The sequence below is a fragment of the Choloepus didactylus genome, chromosome 24, assembly GCF_015220235.1.
Source record: "Choloepus didactylus isolate mChoDid1 chromosome 24, mChoDid1.pri, whole genome shotgun sequence".
NCBI classification, from domain to species: domain Eukaryota; kingdom Metazoa; phylum Chordata; class Mammalia; order Pilosa; family Megalonychidae; genus Choloepus; species Choloepus didactylus.
In genome coordinates this window covers 1,838,013-1,859,853 of record NC_051330.1, presented here as the reverse complement: position 1 = coordinate 1,859,853, position 21,841 = coordinate 1,838,013, and the positions used below count along the sequence as shown (strand labels likewise).

The 21,841-nt window shown below is 36.9% G+C and overlaps 1 protein-coding gene across 1 annotated transcript; it reads left to right on the top strand.

The window, feature by feature from the left end:
• Positions 1-2,432: 2,432 nt before the first annotated feature.
• Positions 2,433-21,265, top strand: LOC119519725 (olfactory receptor 2W3-like). Its single transcript, XM_037817477.1, has 4 exons — positions 2,433-3,362; positions 16,835-17,072; positions 18,890-19,009; positions 21,258-21,265. The coding sequence occupies exons 1-4, from the start codon at positions 2,433-2,435 to the stop codon at positions 21,263-21,265; spliced, it is 1,296 nt and encodes a 431-aa protein (XP_037673405.1).
• The last annotated feature ends 576 nt before the right edge of the window (positions 21,266-21,841 follow it).

Genomic DNA, 21,841 nt, shown 5'->3' with positions numbered 1-21,841 from the left:
ATGATTTAAGAAGTGATTGGAGAGCAGATTTCAGAGAATGTTACAGGTTACAGTTCCACAATTTCAGTTATTTCCTTATTGTGATATACGACATATATTGTACTGTTCATTTTCACTTGATCATGCCAATTTTATCATTGTTACTCTTTGTATTCAAATATACGACTTTCTTCTTTTTCTGATTTATTCGTGTCTTTTGACCCCTAGCTATTAATAATTGGAAAATAATTGCACTTCCTCTATCTTCCAAGTATTCTTTACATTTTCCCAACGAAAATGTGTTGCCTAAGTTATTTCAACAGTTTGAAGACACAAACTTATAATCTCTTATGTCACCCTATCACCCACAGTGGTTTTAGTTTGGTTATGGTTTTAAATTTCACTGCACCCTGCTCATCTTCTGGATATAGATTTTCATATCATCTCTGGACTTCTGAGAACACCATTTACATGGTTCCTGAGTGGTCAAAACTCCAAGGGTATAAAATCCTTGGGCCGTACATTTTATCTTAAACTCAGTACTATCCTTGGACCCAGTCATAAGTTGGACCTCTGCCCTGGCCTTATGACTCAATGTACCTTATGCTTTGGAGAGCCTTCCTCAAAATTTATGTCCCAGTGCAGTCAAAGTAGGCACCCAGCCTGGTCCAGTACAGAGGTGGATCCCCGTCCTGTCTTTCTGTTTGGCAGAAATGCAGAGAGGAAGGCTCTCTGCCCTTTTGCCCACCTTTTGGGATCTACCAGATGCCTTGACAGGCTCTGGGACACCTTGGTCTTTCTGACTAATGTGGTACTTCTGCTTATAGAAATAATTTTTTATTACAGCAAGAACTCCACAAAATATACTTTCCCAGGCCCATTACACCCCAGGTTTTTGGCATTTAAGAGATCTGCTTTAGGGTCTTCCAATGCTGAATATTGTCTCATTGTTGGAAGCCACATGATTTGCTTACTCTCATAAGAGGCTAAATCCATTTCTCTAGCTGACAACAGGTTCTGTATCATTGACATTCACTCACTTTACCAGCGTGAATTTGTGTTGACTGCTTTGAATCAGGTTTCCCAAGGGTATGGTATGTTCTTTAAATTTATAGTTTCAAATCTTCTTTAATTTCAGGAATGCTTTCTAATAGTGTGTTTAAATTTTCCACTATCTTTATTTTCTTCCTTGAGTATGCCAATCTTAACCTGCCTTCCTTTCATAGCTAATGTTTTTTTTTGTATCCTTTAAACTCATTGATTTCTGCTTCAATTTGCTCTTCTCTTACTTCTTTCTTCTTTTTATGTTACTGTCTACACTCCATTCAGTTATGTCTTCATATCTGTGATAGTTTAATGTTTTCTTTCCCTGAGTTTCTTAATCTTTCTTCGGTCAAAGCTCATACACAACTTTCTTACCTTATGTTTCTGAAAACTTTGAATCTCTTCCCAATGTTTATGCTTCTTTGATGTAATTAATTGGTTAAAAGTTTAACATTATTATTTATGGTGAAATGCTTGCCCAAATCTTCCTCTGCTCCTTGGAAATATTTTTCTTTTTCTGGCTTGTGTCCTATACTTGTTACTTATATTTCCTTTCCCTTTTATGATATTTGTCTTATGTTTTTGTAGTCTCTCTGCTAGAACTTTCTCTTTACTCTTCATTGAAGGATGAGTGTTTTTTACAAACTAATTATTTGTATGAAATGTGCACGATGGACAGCGAGGGCCTCATTTTAGGATCCCTGGATTTGTTTCTTATGATCCTGGGTTTTTGTATGTTTAGCTTTTACTTTTCCCAAACCACAGGGAACAGAATTTGGGGGCTCATCAAATGTAAACCTTCTCTTCTCCTACACTGAACATGTGACAGCTACTCTTCGTAAATGCAGCTTGTCCATATGATTTCTTTTGTGTACCATCCTCCAGCTTTCCAAATCCAAATGTTGCCACCAACCTGTGCACGTGGTCACGTACACTGCACATAAGTGTTTTAGGCTTTAGACCTGAGGGTATATTTCTCACTTCTGAAAAATATCTATTGTTGCCTATTTCTGAGATCTGAAGCTGCAGAATAATCTTTCCAAGCATCCTCCCACCATTTCCTCCTACATACAATATTCAATCCTACCATGTTTGGCAGGCCTTCTCAAAATTTTTGGTTGGTGTCTCGGCTAATTTCTGGTTATGCTGAAAATTGACAATAATTTCTCCTTTTAATCCTGCTTGCTATATTTTATGTTTTACATTAATTGGAGGGGAAATGCTGATTTTGCCATGATATTAATCTCCTTTTATTCTTGAGATACATTGACAAAGGGCAAAGGGATGGGAAATGAATGAACAGGGAATTCTACTAAATTCAGTCAGAGGCAGCATTTTCACACACCACAGACTAGAGCACAATGGTCAAAGGATTTTATTTCCTTTTCTCACAGGTCACCAAGAAAGTGATGGGAAGAGACAATTCCACATCTGGAGGAGGCTTCATCTTGGTGGGCTTCTCAGAGCAGCCAGGGCTAGAGAGGATCTTATTTGTGTTCATCTTGATATTCTACCTTCTAACCCTCATGGGCAATGTTACCATCATTCTGGTCTCACGCCTGGACCCCCATCTCCACACCCCCATGTATTTCTTCCTCACTCATCTCTCTTTTATTGACCTCACTCTTGTGACCTGCATCAGCCCTCAGATGTTGTTCAACCTTCGGGGACCAGACAAATCCATAAGTTTTGTAGGATGTGTGATCCAGCTTCTCATCACCCTGGGTCTCGGGGGCACTGAGTGTGTCCTTCTGGCCATGATGGCCTATGATCGCTATGTTGCTATCTGCCAGCCCTTGCATTATTTCACCCTCATGCCTCCGCAGCTGTGCTGGGCACTGGCCAGCATATCCTGGTTTCTTGGTTTCAGCAACTCATTGATCCACACCCCTATCACCATGACCCTTCCCCGATGTGGGCACCACCGGATAAACCATTTCTCTTGTGAGACACCCCCAATGATGCAGCTAGCCTGTGTGGACACCACAAATTACAAGAAGGAGATTATGATCCTAAGTAGCATCATCCTTGTCTTTCCTCTCTCACTGATCTTGGTTTCTTATGGGCGTATTGCCCGTAGTGTGTTGACGATACAGACGTCTGGGGGGAGACAGAAGGCCCTTGGGACCTGTGGCTCCCATCTCACAGTGGTGTCTATTTTCTACAGTACTCTCATCTATGTGTATGTGATTCCAAAGGCAAAGCTCTCTCATGATGTGACCAAGTTTTTGGCACTGCTATATAATCTGATTCCACCTTTGATGAACCCAATAATCTACACTTTGAGAAACAGAAGTGTTAAAGAAGCAATAAGGAATCTGGTGATGCAGAAACCAAAAGTAGAGAAATAGATTTATCCTGAATTCACTCTTTTAAAAATTGGAAGAACTGTCCAAAGAATCTTGCTGAGGAGCTGTTGATTTTGCGTTCAGTAATGGGTTAGGTAATGCCTTTCTATATAATCTTTGTAAATTCCCCCATCCTCTGTCTGATTTCCTGTCTTCCTTATAATACTATTTTTGATGGATATTCATGGTTATTGGGGAAGATATGTATTTCTCTCTGGTGATAAATAAATCTAACCAAGAGAAATGGCCCTACAATTTGTGAATTTCTTTAGGTTCTGTTCATTATTTGCTGGTTACATTTCCAATTTATTTTCTTGTTAAGCATCATCTCTTTCCTATATCCTACTTCATTTCTGTTCATAAACTGAGTGCCCTTTGAAAGTTTTTATGAATTGACTTATTATTAAATAGTCATACTTTTATCAAAGATATCCATATACATTGTTTGAAGAGGTAACTAATTCTCTAAAACATACTAAAATGAACAGGAGAGTCAACTTTGAACCTATTTTCTTTATTTCACCTCTTTATTTCCAAATCTTTTTGTATTTACTACAGTATCCTCATAAAAACATATACTAATAATCTTGATTTTTTTTCAGTTTTAGGCATTGTCTTTTGAAACAGCAAATGTGAATTTAGTTATTCCTTTTTCCACTGTATCCACATTTGTGCACACTCTCCATCATCCAGCAGAATTACAGTCTGAACTGGGTGTGATCAATGTTCATGTTTATGTTATTATGACTCCAAATGAACGTTAGAGTTTAGCTTGTTGTTGAATTATAATTATTCCACCAATCCTGTAAAAATTATTTTTTTCTAGCAGTTTTAAATTATTTTACATTTTTAACTTGCTTGTTTCTCAATAGAGAATTGACCAAGATGTCAATCTCCAACTTTCTGTCAAATGTTTCAATATTTTTGAATAAAGTCATTCTTTTTAATTATTCTGCAAATTCTTCTGTTGGAAAAACTCTTGTAGTGGCTTCTGCCTTGCTCTAGTCTCTGTTGGTTGCCCTCTGAGTCAAGCGTACAGCTGTAATCCCAATCGCTCTGCTTCTTTCTCAATTCACTTCCTTTTCTTGGTGGAGCTGTCCCCAATAATTTCCCTACAAGGAATATATGAGAAGCAAATTTTTTGAGACCTTCTATATCTAGAATATCTACCCTCATTCTTTTTTAAAAAAGAAATTTCACCATTAACCAATATATATGTGTCCAATTCAATGTCATTAATTACATTTACAATGTTGTGCTCCCATCACCATCATCCATTAGCAAAATTTTCATATCAGCCAAAAGAAATTCTATACTCAATAAGCTATAACTCTCTAGTCCTCTTTCCCTTCCATCCCTTATAATTTCTAATCTATTTTCTGTCTCTATGAATTTGTTTATTCAAAATGTTTCATGTAAGTGGAATCATAGTTTATTTGATCTTTGTTTCTAGCCTAATGTTTTCAAGATTCATCCCTGTTGTAGCAAGTATTAGATCTTCATTCCTTTCTGTGGCTCAATAATATTTCTTCACATGCACACAGCTTTTTTGATTATCCATTCATCTGTTGGTACATACTTGGGTTGTCCCACCTTTTGACGATTGTGAAAAGAGATGCCATGAACGTTGGTATAAAGGATATGAGTCCCTCCTTCCATGCTTTTGGGTTTGAGTGGTTTAGTGGCCAGTCAAGCCAACTGGTTAGGATTTTCTCTGTTGGAAAATTTGTGACTGCTGATTGAATCTCTTTATTTGATATAAATCTATGGAGATTGTCTATTATTTTCTAAAAATATAACTTCTTTTTTATTATAGAAATTGTTGGTTTACAGAAAAATCATGCAAAAAATTCATAATTGTCATCACTGAACTAGCATTAATATGTTCATTAAATTTTTTACATTATAGGAGTTTTAGATTTATGAAATAAATACAGCATTCCCGTGTACCCCATATTGTTTACACTTTGCAGCAGTGTGTTAACTAGGTTACAATTGATGATAGAATACTAAATGTGTACTGCTAACTATAGTCCAAAGTTCATATTCCGTAGATTTTCTCTCCAAATATGACCCTATTATTAACAACTTGTATTAGTGTCTTACTTTGGTTATAATTCATGAAAGAACATTTTTATACATGTACTATTAACTATAGTCCATAATTTAAAATAAGGTTTAAGGTGTTATACAGCCTTATGCTTTACCTTTTAATTTTTATTCTAGTAACATACATGTGACATAAAATTTCCCCTTTTAACCACATTCATATATATATAATTCAGTGCTGTCAGTTACATTCACAATAAAGTTCTATCATCACAACCATCCATTTCCAAAACTTTACAGTTAACATATTGCCTGTAGTGTGCTGAGGATAAAGACATCTCGGGGGAGACAGAAGGCACTTGGCACCTGTGGCTCCCATCTCACGGTGGTGTGCATTTCATACAGCACTATCATCTATGTGTACATGACTCCCAAGTCTAAGCTCTCTCATGCTGTGACAAAGTCTGTGGCACTGCTATATAATCTGATGCCTTCTTTTATAAACCCCATAATCTACACTTTGAGAAACAGATATTTCAAGGAAGCAATAAGGAAGCTGGTGATGCAGAATCCTAAAAGAAAAGATTTAGGCTCCTCCTGCATTTCACTCTGTTAAGGAACTGGAGGAATTTTCCAAAAAAGTCATTTCATCAGAATCTGTAGATTTGGGGTTGATTATTTGGTTAGGTAATGATTTGCTATGTAATCTTTGTAAATTAGCCCATCCTCTCTGATTTCCTCTCTGTCTTATAAGTGTGTCTTTCATGGATACTCATGGCTATTTAGGAGAACAATATATTTGCAAAGAATTTCTGCCTCATGGTAAATAAATCTAAACAAGACAAGTCACCTAAAAATTGTGAATTTCTTCAGGTTATGTCCATTATTTTCTGGTTACTTTCCCAATTTTTTCTTGTTCAATATCATCTCTTTCCTATATATAATTTCCATTCATCCACGTACTTCTGTAAGCGATTTTGTCACATTTTAGGTGATGACTTATTAAAAAGTTTTATTTTTATCAATTATACACGCTCAGAGTTTGAGGAGCCAACTCATTCTATAAAACATACTAAAATGAACAGCAACTCTCCTCTCCACTTATTTTCCTTTATTTCAAAAGCAGTAAAATTCAATACTTAATTTTCAACTCTTTGTGTATTTACTTCAGAATCTCAATAATAAACAGGGACTTCTACTCTTGATTTTTCAGTTTTAGGCATTATCTTTCCAAATCACAAATGTAAATTTAGTTATACCCTCCTGCCTCACCCACATTTGTGCACACTCTTCATCATGCCACAGATTTACCATCTGAACTTGGTTTGATTAATGTTCAGTGTTGAATTATTATAACTCTGAATGCACTTTAGATTTTTGCTAGCTGGTATATTATAATTATTCTACCATTATTGTAAAAATGATTCTTTTTATGGCAATATAAATTTTTATACTTTATCATTAGTTTCTAAATACAGTAATTACTAATAAGTCAACCTCAAACTCTGTCAAATATCTGAATGTCCTCAGAATATGGTTATTTATAGTAGATATTCTGAAAATTCTTCTTCATAAAGAAGGCCTTTTGAATGCTTCTGACTTGCCCTAGTCTCTATTGATTGTCCCCTGTGTCAAGTATACAGCCTGGTTTGCAGCCTGCCCTATGAAAACTGTACTTGTGCATCCCTACAATTGCTGAGAAAATTCTTATAAACATCTCATAACCTTTACAGATATCTAGTGTCAGTTCTGTTTCTCTAGAGAACCCTGACTAATACAACTTTTATGTCTATAATGACTATCCTCATTCTTTTTTAAAAATATTTGTTACCATTTAACCATTTATATGTGTACAATTCAGTGTCATGAATTACATTTACTGGATCTAAGATGGCGGCATAGAGAGGAGTGGAAGCTAAGTAGTCCCCCTGGAACAACTAAAAAAAACCAGAAACAACTAGTAAATAATCCAGAATAACTGCAGGGGGACACTCATCATACACCAACCTGAATTGGGAGGAATGCTCGAGATCACAGAATAAAATCTGTAAGTAAAAACGGTGGATCCAAATCAGGAGACCCCTCCCCCACAGCCCGAGCTACAAAGCCTTGTGGTGCCAGAGAGAAGCTTTCTCCCAGCCAGGGAATATAGCTCAGCTGAGCTACAACTGGGTTTTAATTAGCAAGTGTGAAATGCTCACTATGAGGTACAAATCCCCAACAAGCAGACAGAGGCTTTGGGTGATGACTGACCTTGGAGAGCTGGAGGGTCACCTCGGACTAGCTCTGTTCCTTTTTCGACTCAGTGGAGAAAGCCTCAGCCATTTTCAGTTCCCAGTTCTGAGACCCAGACAAGGGTATAGCACAGGCAGAGAGAGACCACTGAAATGCTAATGACCTCCCCTTAGGGCATCTATCTTCTCTAAGAGGAAAGGGGTGTGGCCCAGCTCTACTACCTGCCTTCCATTCAGAACTTACCCAGTCAAGAATTATAGGCTAACAGGCACCACCTGCTGGGTAGAAAAGCACAGTGACCTGAGGCATCAGAGGGTGTACCAATTTTCTAAGATACACCCTCAGGGAAACTGGATACTGAATATTTCTTCCTTCTGGGACCTTAGCCCATTCTGGTCTGGGGAGGTCTGATTGGGGTAACCAAGGAAACCATGCCTGGACAACAGAAAACTACAACCTACATCAAGAAGAATGAGGTTATGGCCCGGTCAGGGGAACAAACTTGCACTTCAACTGTGATGCAGGAATTGAAACAACTAATAATAAATGAATTCAAAAAGTTTAGGGAAGATATGGCAGAAGAGATGAACCATTTAATGAAAACACAGGATGTACATAAGGTAGAAATTGAAAGTTCAAAAAACCAACTGGCGGAATCTATGGAAATGAAAGGCACAACACAAGAGATGAAAGACACACTGGAAACATACAACAGCAGATCTCAAGAGGCAGAAGAAAACACTCAGGAACTGGGGAACAAGGCACCTGAAAGCCTACACACAAAAGAACAGATAGAGAAAAGAATGGAAAAATACGAGCAACGTCTCTGGGAACTTAAAGACAAAACGAAAAGCAAGAATCTACATGTCATTGGTGTCCCAGAAGGAGAAGAGAAGGGAAAAGGGGCAGAAGCAATAAAAGAGGAAATAATCAATGAAAATTTCCCATCTCTTATGAAAGACATGAAATTACAGATCCAAGAAGCGCAGCGTACCCCAAACAGAATAGATCCAAATAGGCCTACGCCAAGACACTTAATAATCAGATTATCAAACATCAAAGATAAAGAGAGAATCCTGAAAGCAGCAAGAGAGAAATGATCTATCACATACAAAGGAAGCTTCATAAGACTATGTGTGGATTTCTCAATAGAAACCATGGAGGCAGGAAGGAAGTGGGGTGATATACCTAAGATACTGAAAGAGAAAAATCACCAACCAAGAATCCTATATCCAGCAAAACGATCCTCCAGATATGAGGAAAAGCTTAAAATATTCTCTGACAAGCAGACAATGACCAAGTCTGTGAACAAGAAAACTGCTCTACAGGAAACACTAAAGGAAGCACTGCAGGCAGAAAGGAAAACACAGGAGTGAGAGGTTTGGAAAACAACTTTGGGAGACAGTAGCACAGCAATGTAAGTATACTGAACAAAGATGACTGTGAATATGGTTGAAAGAGGAAGGCTGGGATCATGTGGGACCAGAACAAAAGACGAACGATAAAGACTGGGACTGTATAACTCAGGGAAACCTACGATGCTCAATGATTGTAATAAAAGGTACAAATATGTTTTTACATGAGGCAGAACAAATGAATGTCAACATTGCAAGGTGTTAAAAATAGGGTGGGATTGGGGGGAAAATACAATCAATGCAAACTAGAGGCTAGAATTAACAGAAACATTGTATTATGCTTCCTTTAATGTAACAAAAGCAATATACCAAAGCTAAATGTGTATGGGGGTGTCTGGAATAGGGAAAGGGTATGGGACTCCAAGCATTGGTGATGTTGTTTGACTCTTTATTCTACTTTAGGTTAATGCTATCTTTCCTTTTGTCACCTTCTAGCTATCAAGTTTTTTTTTTTTGTTTTTCTCTCTTTCTCTTGCCTTTTTCTTTTGCCTCTCTGCCTTCTTTGACTCTTCCTCCGTCTTTGTGGAAGAAACATCCTTATATAGAGAGTGGTGATGGTGCTCAATACATAAATACATGACTATACGGGGAACCAACGATTGTTTACTTAGGACAGAAAGTATAGTGTTTGAACAAAACCATCTTAAAAGAAATGGGTTGCAGGGTAGTGAATCTCCCTGGCAACGTGGAATATGACTCCTGGGGAGGAATGTAGACCTGGCATCGTGGGATGGAGAACATCTTCTTGACCAAAAGGGGGATGTCAAAGGAAATGAAATAAGCTTCAGTGTCAGACAGATTCCAAAAGGAGCTGAGAGGTCACTCTGGTGGGCACTCTTACACACAATTTAGACAACCCTTTTTAGGTTCTAATGAATTGGGGTAGCTGGCAGTAGATAACTGAAACTATCAAACTACAACCCGGAACCCATGAATCTTGAAGACAATTGTATAAAAATGTGGCTTATGAGGGGAGACAGTGGGATTGGGGGGGCCATGGGGATCACACTCTCCTTTGTCTAGTTTGTGGATGGATGAGTGGAAAGGTGGGGGAAGGAAACAAACAAACAAACAGACAAGGGCAGCCAGTGTTCTTTTTTATTTTAGTTGCTCTTTTTCACTTTAATTATTATTCTGGTTATTTTTGTGTGTGTGGTAATGAGGGTGTTGGGGATTGATTTGGGTGATGAATGTACAACTATGTAATGGTACTGTGAACAATCGAATGTACAATTTGTTTTGTATGACTGTGTGGTATGTGAATATATCTCAATAAAATGAATATAAAAAAAAGAAATAGGTTGATGAAGAAAACTTCAGGACACTTATATTGACTGAAATAAGACAGACACATAAAGGCAAATATTGCAGGGTCTCACTGATATGAACTAATTATAATATGTAAACTCATAGACATGAAATATAAGTTACCAGGATATAGAATGAGGCTAAAGAATGGGGAGTAGCTGCTTATTATGAGCAGAATGTTCAACTAGGGTGAACTTAAATATTTGGAAACGGACAAGGGTGATGGTAGCATGTAATGAGAATAACTAACAGTGCTAAAAGGTGTGTGAAGGTGGTGGAAAGGGTAAGCTCAGAGTCACGCACGTCACCAGAAGGAAAGTTGGAGGTTAAAAGATGGGAATGTATAAAACAATGAATCTTGTGGTAGGCAATGTCCATGATTAACTATACAAATATTGGAAATCTCTCTCATGAACTAGAACAAACGTATGTCACTATAACTAGAGGTTAATAATAGAGAGGCATATAGGGAAAAAATATATACCTATTGCAAACTATATGCTATAGTTACTAGTATTTTAACATTCTTTCATCAGCAGTAACAAATGTTCTGTACCAAAACTATGAATCAATAATGGAGGGGGGGGCATGGTTAGGGGTATAGGAGGATGTGAGTTTCCTTTTCTTTGTTTCTTTTCTGGAGTAGTGAAAATGTTCTAAAAATTGAAAAAACAATAATTGTTTTGATGGATGCACAGCTGTATGGTGGTGCCGTGGGCAACTGATAGTACACTTTGGATCTTTGGATAGTTGTATGGTATCTGAACAATCTCAATAAAAATAAGTAAGTAAGTAAGTAAGTAAGTAAGTAAGTAAGTAAATAAATAAATAAATAAATAAATAAATAGGGGTAATAAGAGATATGGGTGTTTTGGGTTATGATAAGTCAAGCCCTCAATCTTGAGGCTTGCACTTGTGAAATTTATGACTGTAAAGGGGAGGCTAAACCTCCCTATAATTATGCATAAGGGTCATTTCCAGAGAACATCTTTTGTTACTCAGATGTGGCCTTTCTCTCTCTAAGCCCAAATCTGCAAATAAATTCATTACCCTTCCCCCTGTATGGAACAAGACTCCCAGGGGATTGAGCCTCCCTGGCGATGTGGGACATGACTCCTGGAAATGAGCCTGGCTCAGACATTAAGGGACTGAGAATTCCTTCTTGATCAAATGGGGGAAAAGAAAGGTAACAAAATAAGGTTTCAGTGGCTAAGAGATTTCAAATAGACTTGAGACACTATCCTGGGATTTACTCTCATGAAAGCTCCAGCTAGATATTCCAAATGGCCACAGTATATCAGCCCAAATCAACAGTAGTCCCCCAAATCCTAAATAATTCCCAAGTCCTTCTCTGATACTCAATAAAAGTTAAAATTTTTCAAAAACTTAAATCCTCCAGGGTGTTCCTATGCCAGATATGTAAAAAAAAAAAAAAAAAAAGAGGCAACAGCCTCTTCAAAAACATCAATCACATCCATCCCCCTTCCCAATAATATCGACAGCCCTTTTCAATATGAACAAGTTTTGCTCGTCACTTCCCAGCTATCCCTGAAGATTTAGACAGTGATCAAATGAAGAGGGAGTAGTAGCAACGGACAAGATAGGATTTAACAGAGTATTATGAATACCGAACCTTTATATAAATGCATTATTTTAGTCTCCAAGTTATTAGAACAGCTGTAAGGAGAAAGGTGAGATTTTGGAAATGCAACCCATAACATTCTTTGAATTTTGCTCTATAACTACTTCTTAAATCATACTTTGAAAGTTATCACTTTTCCAAATATATGTTATATTTCACAGTGAGGAAATAACTCATATTGTGGAACTGTAACCCATAACATTCTTTGAAATTTGCTCTATAACTACCTTCTAAATCATGCTTGAAAAGTTACCACTTTTCTGTATATATATATTATTCTTCACAATAAAAAATGTTTTAAAGATTGGCAAAAAAAAATTTGAGTAAACTTTCTCCAAAGAGGATATATGGATGGCTAAAAGGCATATGAAAAATGCTGAACATCACTAGCTATTAGGGAAATACAATTTAAAAACCTAATGTGATATATTTTCATACACACTAAAAAGGCTACTATTTTTTAAAAGACAGAAAATTACAATGTTGGAGAGGATGTGGAGAAATATGAACACTCATACATTGCTGGTGGTAATCAAAGGGTGCAGCTTCTGTGGCAGACAGTCTGACAGTTCCTCTGAAAGCTACGTATAGAATTACCATATGACCCAGCAATCATTTTGTTACTTGAGTACCCAAAACTATTGAAAGCTAGGGCTCAAAAGAAATTTGGACACCTGTTTTCATAGCGGCATTATTCACATTTGCCAAATGCAGGAAGCATCCCACGTACACATCAGCTGATGAGTGGCTAAACAAAATGGTAAATATATACAACTGACTGTGAAATGGAATGAAGTCTGATACATGCAAAAATATGGTTGGACCTCTAGACAATATGCTGACTGAGCTAAGCCAGATACAAAAGGACAAATACTGTATAAGCTCACTAATATAAAACAATATGAATAAGCAAAGTCAGAAGTGCTCTGTTGGGAATAGAGAATGGGGAGTCCATGCAAAATTTGTGCAGAATTGCTATTTTTTATTTAGTTTTGTTATGAAGGTTTGGATATGTATGGTGTAAGTGTAGCACAGTATCGGAAGTATAATTAACAGCATTGAATTATAAATGTGAACTGTTGAAATAGGAAATTTTATGTCCTATATATGTTATTTGAATAAAAATTAAGATTTAAAATATCAGACTACATAACAGAGTGAACCCTATTATAAATAATGGACTTAAGTTAGTTCAAGTATAAGAATGTTCTGCCATGAATTATAACAAATGTTCCACATTAATAAAAAGTGTTAATTTAGCATGGTATATGGGAAAAATACACCTACTATAACAAGGGACTGTAGTTAAAAGTATAATTTTAATATTCTTTCATTAATCATAACAAAGGTACATTAATGCAGTGTCAATAAAGGTGAGTGTATGGAATGCTGTAATTTTACATGATTTTTCTATTAACTACAAATTCTCTAATGAAAAATTATTTTGAAATATGCATGTCCTTATAAAATAGAAAATGAAAGACAAAGGGAAGGCCACATGATGATGGAGGTGGAGACAGGACTGACACTGCTTTAGCCTAACTGCAGGAAGGCCTCACAGGAGCCACATGAAGCTGAGACATCATCATGGAATGGATTCTCCCTCAGAGTCTTCAAAAGGGACTCTCCCTGCTGACACCTTGATCTCAGAGTCCTGGCATCCAATACTGTGAGGGAATACATTTCTGTTGTTTTAAGCAACAGTATTTGTGGTCGTTTGTTACAGATCCCTACGAAATGAATGCAGATTTTGTTACTGGGTATTGGATGCTACTGCAATAAGTACATAAAAGTGTGGAAGTTACTTTGGAATTGGGTAATGAGTAGAGATTGGAACATTTTGAGGAGCATAATAGAAAAAGTCTAGATTACCTTGAATACACGGTTAATGGAAATTTGGATACTAAAGTCAATGCTAGTGAGGCTCAGAAAGAAGTGAAGAGCATGGCAGAGAAAATTTCTATCATCTTAGTGAATACATATATAATCACGAACAGCATAAGGTAATGAGGAATGTGTTACTCTAACCTAGAGAGAAAGTAAACCTTATTTTCAAGTGTCATAAAATTGGCTTGAATTGTATTCACTGTTAGGTGGTGGACTGGTTTCCTAGGCTGCTGTAACAATGTCCACAAACTGGGTGGCTTGAAAAACAGAAACTGATTAACTCACAGTTCGAGCAGCTAGAACTCTGAAATCAAGATGTCAGCAGGGCCAGGCATCTTCTGAAGGACCTAGGGGAGACTCCTTTTTCATCTCTTCCTAACTCCTGCTCTCTCCCAGAAGTTCTTAGTGCTCCTTGGCTTGTAGCTGCCCCACTCCAATCTGCCTCCATCTTCACATTTCCTTCTGCCTAGGTGTTTCTCCCAATCTCCCTCTCTTTAAAAAGGGTAGCAGTCATTTTATTTAGAACCCACACTAATCCAGTATTACCTCATATAAAAAATTTTTATTAATGAACTTGTGGGTTTACATAAAAATCATACATAAAATATGTATCATACATACATACATCACCCCACCCCCAACGCTTACATTGGTGTGGAAATTTTGTTACAGTTAATGACAGCACATATTTATAATTCCATTTTATAACAGTAGTTACATTTGTTACAATTGATGAAAGATTATTAAAGGAGTACTATTAACTATTGTCCATGGTTTATGTAGGGGTATTTTTCCCTGTTCTCCCAACCTATAATTTTTTTCATGCATATCTTTATTTTATTAGTCATCTATCAATACACTGGATAAAGGAGGTATCAGTCCCAAGGCTTTTACAGTTATTTACAGATACAATCACTATCAAAGATCAAGGCTACTGGATTACATTTCACCATATTCAGGTATTTCCGTCTGGCTACTCTAATACCCTAGAAACTAAAAAGTAATATCTATATAATGGGTCAGTAGTCATAATCATCTGTTAAATCCTAACTTCCCCACTACAACTCCTCCCACTTATTTGATCATACTCTCAATCTTCAAGGATATCTGGGCAGTGGCCCTTCCAACTAGTTCATGCTGAAAAGGGGTGTCAACACTGTGGGGTAGAGGAATGTAGCCAGTTGATGTTCGTAGAGAGACTGGTACCTCTGGTATATCATCTTAACTTTATTATATTTACAAAGACCGTATTTCTAAATAAGTTTCCATTCACATTTTACCTTCCCACCAAAAATTAACAAGTTTCTATTTCTCCACATCCTCTCCAACACTTGTTACTTTCTGATCTTTTAATGGTAATCATTTTAGTGGGAGTGAGATGGTACAACATTGTAATTTTAATTTGTAATTCTGATGGCTAATAACTTTGAGCACCTTTTCATGTGCTTATTGGCTATTTGTATATCTTTTTTGGAGAAATGTCTACTCAAGCCTTTTTTTTTTCCATTTTTAATTGGGTGATGTCTTTTGCTGTTGAGTTGTAGAAGTTATTTACATATTCTGGATATGAAATCCTTAAAAACACAGTGTTTCAAATATTTCTTTATTCTGTAGTTTGCCTTTTTATTTTCTTGTTAAAATCCTTTGATGCACAATAAATTTAATTTTGATGAAGAACCATTCATCTATATTTCCTTTTGTTACTCACAGTTTGGTTGTAAAGTATAAAAACAACTGCCAAATAAACATTCCAAAGATGCTCCCCCAAGTACTGTTCTAGAAGTTTTAGCTTATATATAGTTCATATATAAGTTGTTTTATGCATTTTGAGTTAAGGCTTTAAATGGTGGATGTAGGACATATACCTTCATTTTCTGCATTAGGTTATACAGTTCTCCCAGCACCATTTGTTGAAGAGATTATTCTTTCCCAGTTGAGTGTACCTGGAAACTGTGTCAAAGACCAGTTGTGCAAAGGCGTGAAGGTTTATTTTTCAACCCTCAATTCAATTCCATTGGTCTATATATCTGTCTTTCTTCCAGCCTGTTTTGATAAAAACAGTTTTAAAATCAGAAAGTGTGAATCCTCCAACATGGTTCTTTTTCAAGATGGATATGGCTATTTGGGGCTGCGTGCTGCTTCATAAGGATTTCAGGATTTGTTATTCCATTTCTATGAAGAAGCCTATTGGAATATTCACTGGAATTGCATTGAATCTGTATAATGCTTTGGGTAGAATTAACACCTTAAGAATATTTAGTCTCCCAATCCATGGACAAAGAATGTCCTTCCATTTCTTTAGGTCTTCTATAACTTCTTGTAGCAGTATATTCCGGTTTTTAATATAAAAGTCCCTTACATCATTGGTTAAATTTATTCCTAGATATTTGATTCTTTTACCAACATGGTAAAAGGAATTCTTCCTCCCTCATCTTTGAATTGTTAATTACTAGTGTATAGAAACAAGATTGCTTTATTTCCCGTTATTTTGTTGACGTTTATTCCTATGCCATAAAATCATCCACAGTGTACAATCAGTTGTTCACAGTATCACCCCATGATATGATTGTGCATCCATCACCACAATCAGCCCACGAACACATTCATTACTCCAAAAAAAATAATAAAAATAAGAATAAAAATAAAAGTAAAAAAGAACCACCAAAACAACCCATTTCCCCAACACCCCCTATTATTCATTTACTTTTTGTCCCCATTTTTATACTCATCTGTCCAAAAACTGGATAAAAGAAGTGCGAGCCACAAGGTTTTCACAGTCATAGTCACACTATACAAGCTATATAGTTATACACTTGTCTTCAAGAATCAGGACTACTAGGTTACAGTTCAACAGTTTCAGGCTAGGCTCCTACGTACACACTGTTCAGTCAGTGTTAAGGTTCAAGTCAATCACTGGGTGCCAAAAGGCTTTTGGGGCTCATGGATCCCACCTCTTGGTGGTTCTATCTTTTTACGCCTCAGCCATCTACACATTCCTACAACTCATGCACAGTGATTCTGAGAGGAAGGGAAATTTCATTGCCCTTTTTTGTACTGTAATTACCCCCATGCTCAATCCTCTGATTTATACCCTAAGGAACGCGGATGTGAAGGTACTGGGGAAAGGCAGCCTTGGGGTAGGAGGGTTACGAAGACCTATACAATGTCTGTAATAGCTCTAAGATCATCGAGCCCATCCTGTTCTTTGGAGGTCAGTTGGTTGGTAATTCCTTCCTTGCTTACATACTAAAAGTGGGGACTCTTGGAACTCTTTCTAGTTCTGTGTCTATAATCATTTTGTGGGGGAGAATAAGTATTTATTTGGACACAACTTCCCAAAGAAATGAGTTTGGGAGTTGGGTAGCAGATATCATGGCCACTTTGAGAGGGGGCAGGGTTCTAGGTAAGTGTGAAGGAGAAAAGACTTAATCTGCAATGACAGCACCTTTTCCAAAAGCCAGTTGCTGCCAACATGGTGCCAACTAAATGGCACTGAACCCAAGGTAAAAGACATGAGCTCATCTTGCTCTTTCACTAATTAGGCGCTGGACATGTCCCTTCACACCTAAGGGACAATTCCTAAGGTCTCTTCAGAGGTCACCTTTATATGACACTTAGAGCAGATAAAGAGATCATGAATGGAGGTACTTCTCGTAACATGTAGAGTCTCAGACCTGGATGTCATTTACCTACTTGAAGAAAAAGGCAAAATCATTATAGTGGAACTGAAGAAGAAGAGAGAAGAGAATAGAGAAGAAATGAACATTAAAATAATGAGCCAAGAGTAAGTGATATAGAAGAAAGGAAATAATAAAAGGGAGTGTCAAACACAACAAAAAGAGTTTTCTGTGTGAGAGAGTGGTGGGAAGTTCAGGAGCCTCAAGGCTAAGTGTGAAGACAGTGGGGACTTCAAATCCCACCCGTCGTCTCAATCCGTGTACTTAAATGTTCGTTCCATGTTAAAGTGCAGATACTCTTTTGAAACCTTTATAGGCTCAGTAATTTCCAGTCTGAGTTAATCATCTTTTATTCCAATAAGAATGGCTGATATTTGCTTAATATTTTAGAACTTTTTAATATAAGTTTTCAATATCTTTACAGCAGCATTGTGAGATATTTACTAGTGTCATATTTCCTATTTATGCATGATGAAACAGAAGTTGAAAGACTTTAGGTAATTGATCTAAGTTCACAAAGCAAATATATGATGCTCAGATTCTCATTTCCGCCACCCTAAAACCATCCCTTACTACCATACACTGCCAATGACCTTTTTCTGAGAGTGAATCTTTAATTGGGAAAGACTGAGTCTGGAAAGAATGGTAGTTGCAGGGGGAATTAAATGTGAGCTTAACAGACTTCACAGTTTTACTTCCGTGACTCTTGGTCAGGATTCAAGACACTTGGGTGTGACTCACATATTTTTCTGGTCTGAGAGAATATATTTTCACTGTTTAAAGCTAATGATTCCTGTAAAAATAGTCTGCATTTATTGAATTCCAATATTGTTGAAGCATCATTATATATAATGTACTACATTATCACAAAATTCATACAACATGGTAGTTAGATATTATGCTTTGACCCCACCTTATTTTATTGATCAGAGAAAACCAAATGTTAGCTATTTTGTGTTACTTGACTCAAGTTACACAGGCACTCAGTGGAGGGCCAAGATTTGAATCTGGGGTGTCTTCTTCCAAAGCCAACTCTCCTAGCCACTGCCTAAGAATATATACCTTTATATTTATAGCTCAAGGTACTAACAAATAGAGGTGTTACAATTTTATGCAACAAATGGTTTTCCATCTGAACGCTGTTCCTATGAAAATCCCCATATTCTAGTATGAGAATCAAGGTCTAAACAATTCAATTCAATATGAATTAACTAATGGAGAAACAGAGGTTATCTAAACTAGAAGGAACAAAATTTTATAAAATTATTATGTGGTTAATGTGTTATTCTCTCATTTGACACATAGGGAAAATGACCACCCAATTATATCAGCAGGAGCACATCCCAGACTCGGACAATTTTAAGAGGACTCTGGAACTGCTGGGCAGACCCAAACGTTTCATTTTGAAATCAGATCCCATGCGAGGTAAATGCATTCTGAATGGAAACTTGCACCCCTTGGGTCTCTCTGCATCTTCTCATCCATGACAGTGGCTAATTGAACACCAGAGATTATGGGTCCCTGTAGGGATGCCAGAGCAAACAAGTAATTCCTAGTTTCTTCAAATTGCCCTTCTGACAGAGGAAATAGAGGTGACTTTCCTGCATGGAGCATGAAAATATTTAAAGCAGAGCAGTGTTTGCCCTTTGTCCTTTAGATGCTGGTTGGATGTGTCTGAAATCCATTGGCACTTGTATTACCCTGCTCAACCTCCTCAATGGAGTTTTGACTAAAACTAATGACGCATGTAGGACTTAAAATTGGGGACTCTCTATTGAAAAAAGAGTGACAGGAGAGAAGAGAGAAGAGACTGTAGGATTAGCTCTAAGCCAAAAACTGAAGGAAGAATTAATAAGGAAGAAAGAACAAGAAATTACAAAAATTTCAGTGAATACTGGAAAAACCTGTTACTATAGGCTTCACAGTATTCTGGGACATTATAATTTATTTTACTTACTAAAATGTCAATAGTTTCACTGGTATCACCTGTAATTAAAATCCATAGGAAACTCCCCAAAAGGTTGGATGCTTACTTAAAGAGATAGTTGAGGTGAGTGTGTGTGTGTGTGTTGGGGGGGGGGGGGTTCTTTTAACTGCAGAAAGGAAGAGTCAGATGCACCCACGTGAGAACTAGCAGCTGAAGAGAAGACTTCTACCCTCACGAAGGTAGTGGTGGTGAGTGTGTGTGTGTGTCTGGGGTGTGGGGAGGGATGATCGTGCGAGTGCACACACATGAACCTTCAGTGACCTCTCAGAGACCCAGTGTGACACCAGGGACTGAGCAGCAGGAAGAGGCCCTGTGTCAGGCGCTGACCCCACTCATCCCCACTGCACTCTCCATCCTTTGTATGTGCAGGAAGGCGGTTAACCTTCTCTCCCCGGGCACTGTTCATGCATCCCACTGCCGTGTGTCTCACCTTTAACCAGAGTGAGAGACAGAAAACGATTAAGGAGAGAGGAGGTGGATTCGGGTGTATGGAGTCCTCACCCATGTCCAACACTTTACAGAAAAATTTGAAGGATTTTTGTTTCTTTCTAGTTCTTTCTTGGACTGATATGAGTGCTTGGCCATGGCACTTCCTCCATTACAACCTTCCCATACTTAGTGCTCTTGCATTTTTACTCTTTAACTGCAGGAGTGGGTCCATTTGATGGGTAATTCTAATTAACAAGGATGTGAGGAAAGAGAATTATCCAGAAAAGGATGAAAACAATGGAAAACACATTATAAGAAAAGGTTCAGGGATGATTTGATTGTACTCAGCATACAAATATTATTGTTAAGTGGGTATGGGATCACTGGTTTTCCTTGACAACTGGCTACTTGTAGAGATAAATATAAGCGAAAGCAGGTAGATTGTAGTGGACATAGGAAGTGACTTCCTAACCATCAGGGTGAAGTGAGCCCGAAACAAGTCCTAAAGGGCAACCATTGGTGGGGAAGTGCATAGAGCCTCTAGGTTGATAGCAAATTGCCCAAGAATGTTCCTCCCACTCCTGTAGGACAAATAATCACAAACAATGCTTCAACAAATAGCATTTTATATACATCATTTTGTACATTTGTGAGAGTACATGTAGGCTAAATATTTAAAAGTGAAATAACTGATTCACAGGGTTGCCATCCATAATTTAGATAGATATCGTAAATTGCTCTCAAGAGTTTTTTTCTAATTTAAACTTTTCAACTCTACAAAACCATAGTGAGAGCGGGGCTGAAGAGTAGTCAAATTCGAATTTCTCTTATCATGGGTGAGATTGTAAACTTTTCTTAGTTTCAGAATTATTTATATTTCCTTTTTTGGGAACTCTCTCTTCATACCCCTGTAAGCTATTAGTTTGTAGTCATATTTATTTGGAGATGCTTTTTATATTTTAGGAAATTTAGCTTTTCATAGTGTGAATTACATATAATTGTTAGAGTTTTCAATTTTTCTCTTGAGTTTTACTGAAGGTTTATGAAAGACAGAAATTCAGTTTTGAATATTTTTGTGTTTTTTGGATTGTATTAATGTTAGAAAGTTCTTCTTCCTTGCAATGTCTATAAAGAATTTTATCATGGTTTCTTTTTGTTCTATCATAGTTTCTTTTTTGTATTTACATGATTTATCCATTTTTAATAAATCCTGGTGTAAGGGTTAAGGTATGTGTTCATCCTTTTCTTTTGTTCCAGGTGGCTAACTAAGCAATTCACCATCTACTGAATAATCTATCTTTCTGCCACGGATTTGTGTTGCGCTATTACAAATACTAAATTTCTGCATGATTTTGAGTCTATTTAGGAACATTCTTTTCTGTTCCACAGAGCTATCTATTCAAGTATCCAGCACACTGCTTATTCAGTTTTTAAAATATGTTATAATGTCTGCAAGGAATAATATCATCTCATTGCACTATTTTTAAAAATATTTTCTTGGCTTTTCTTGCTTGGTTAGTCTTCACATAAACTTTATAATGAGCTTATCCCACTCCAAATAAAATATTGTGGGAATATATTTGCATCACATCATACTCTGCTATTATTAATTGTCTTTATCTTGTTTTTGGTTTTTGGTTTGAATTCAATGTTCTGTTATATTAATATAATGAACATTACTTCCATTTTTTATTGCACTTGCCTGGCATATTATTTACAATCTGCCCTTTTCTATATTTTTTGGAATCATATTGCTCAGTGTATGCTTCACTTTGTTCTCCCATATGAAATCATTTTTATTTTAGTGAGGATGTTTAATTCATTATTATTATTCCAGGTGT

Bases quoted from the DNA above. Each gene is read 5' to 3' on its own strand.
- LOC119519725 (XM_037817477.1), top strand. From the start codon at position 2,433: ATGGGAAGAGACAATTCCACATCTGGAGGAGGCTTCATCTTGGTGGGC. The intron at 3,363-16,834 runs GTAGAGAAATAG...GGGTGCCAAAAG, and splicing joins TGGTGATGCAGAAACCAAAA to GCTTTTGGGGCTCATGGATC. The intron at 17,073-18,889 runs GTCTGTAATAGC...TTTGACACATAG, and splicing joins GTTACGAAGACCTATACAAT to GGAAAATGACCACCCAATTA.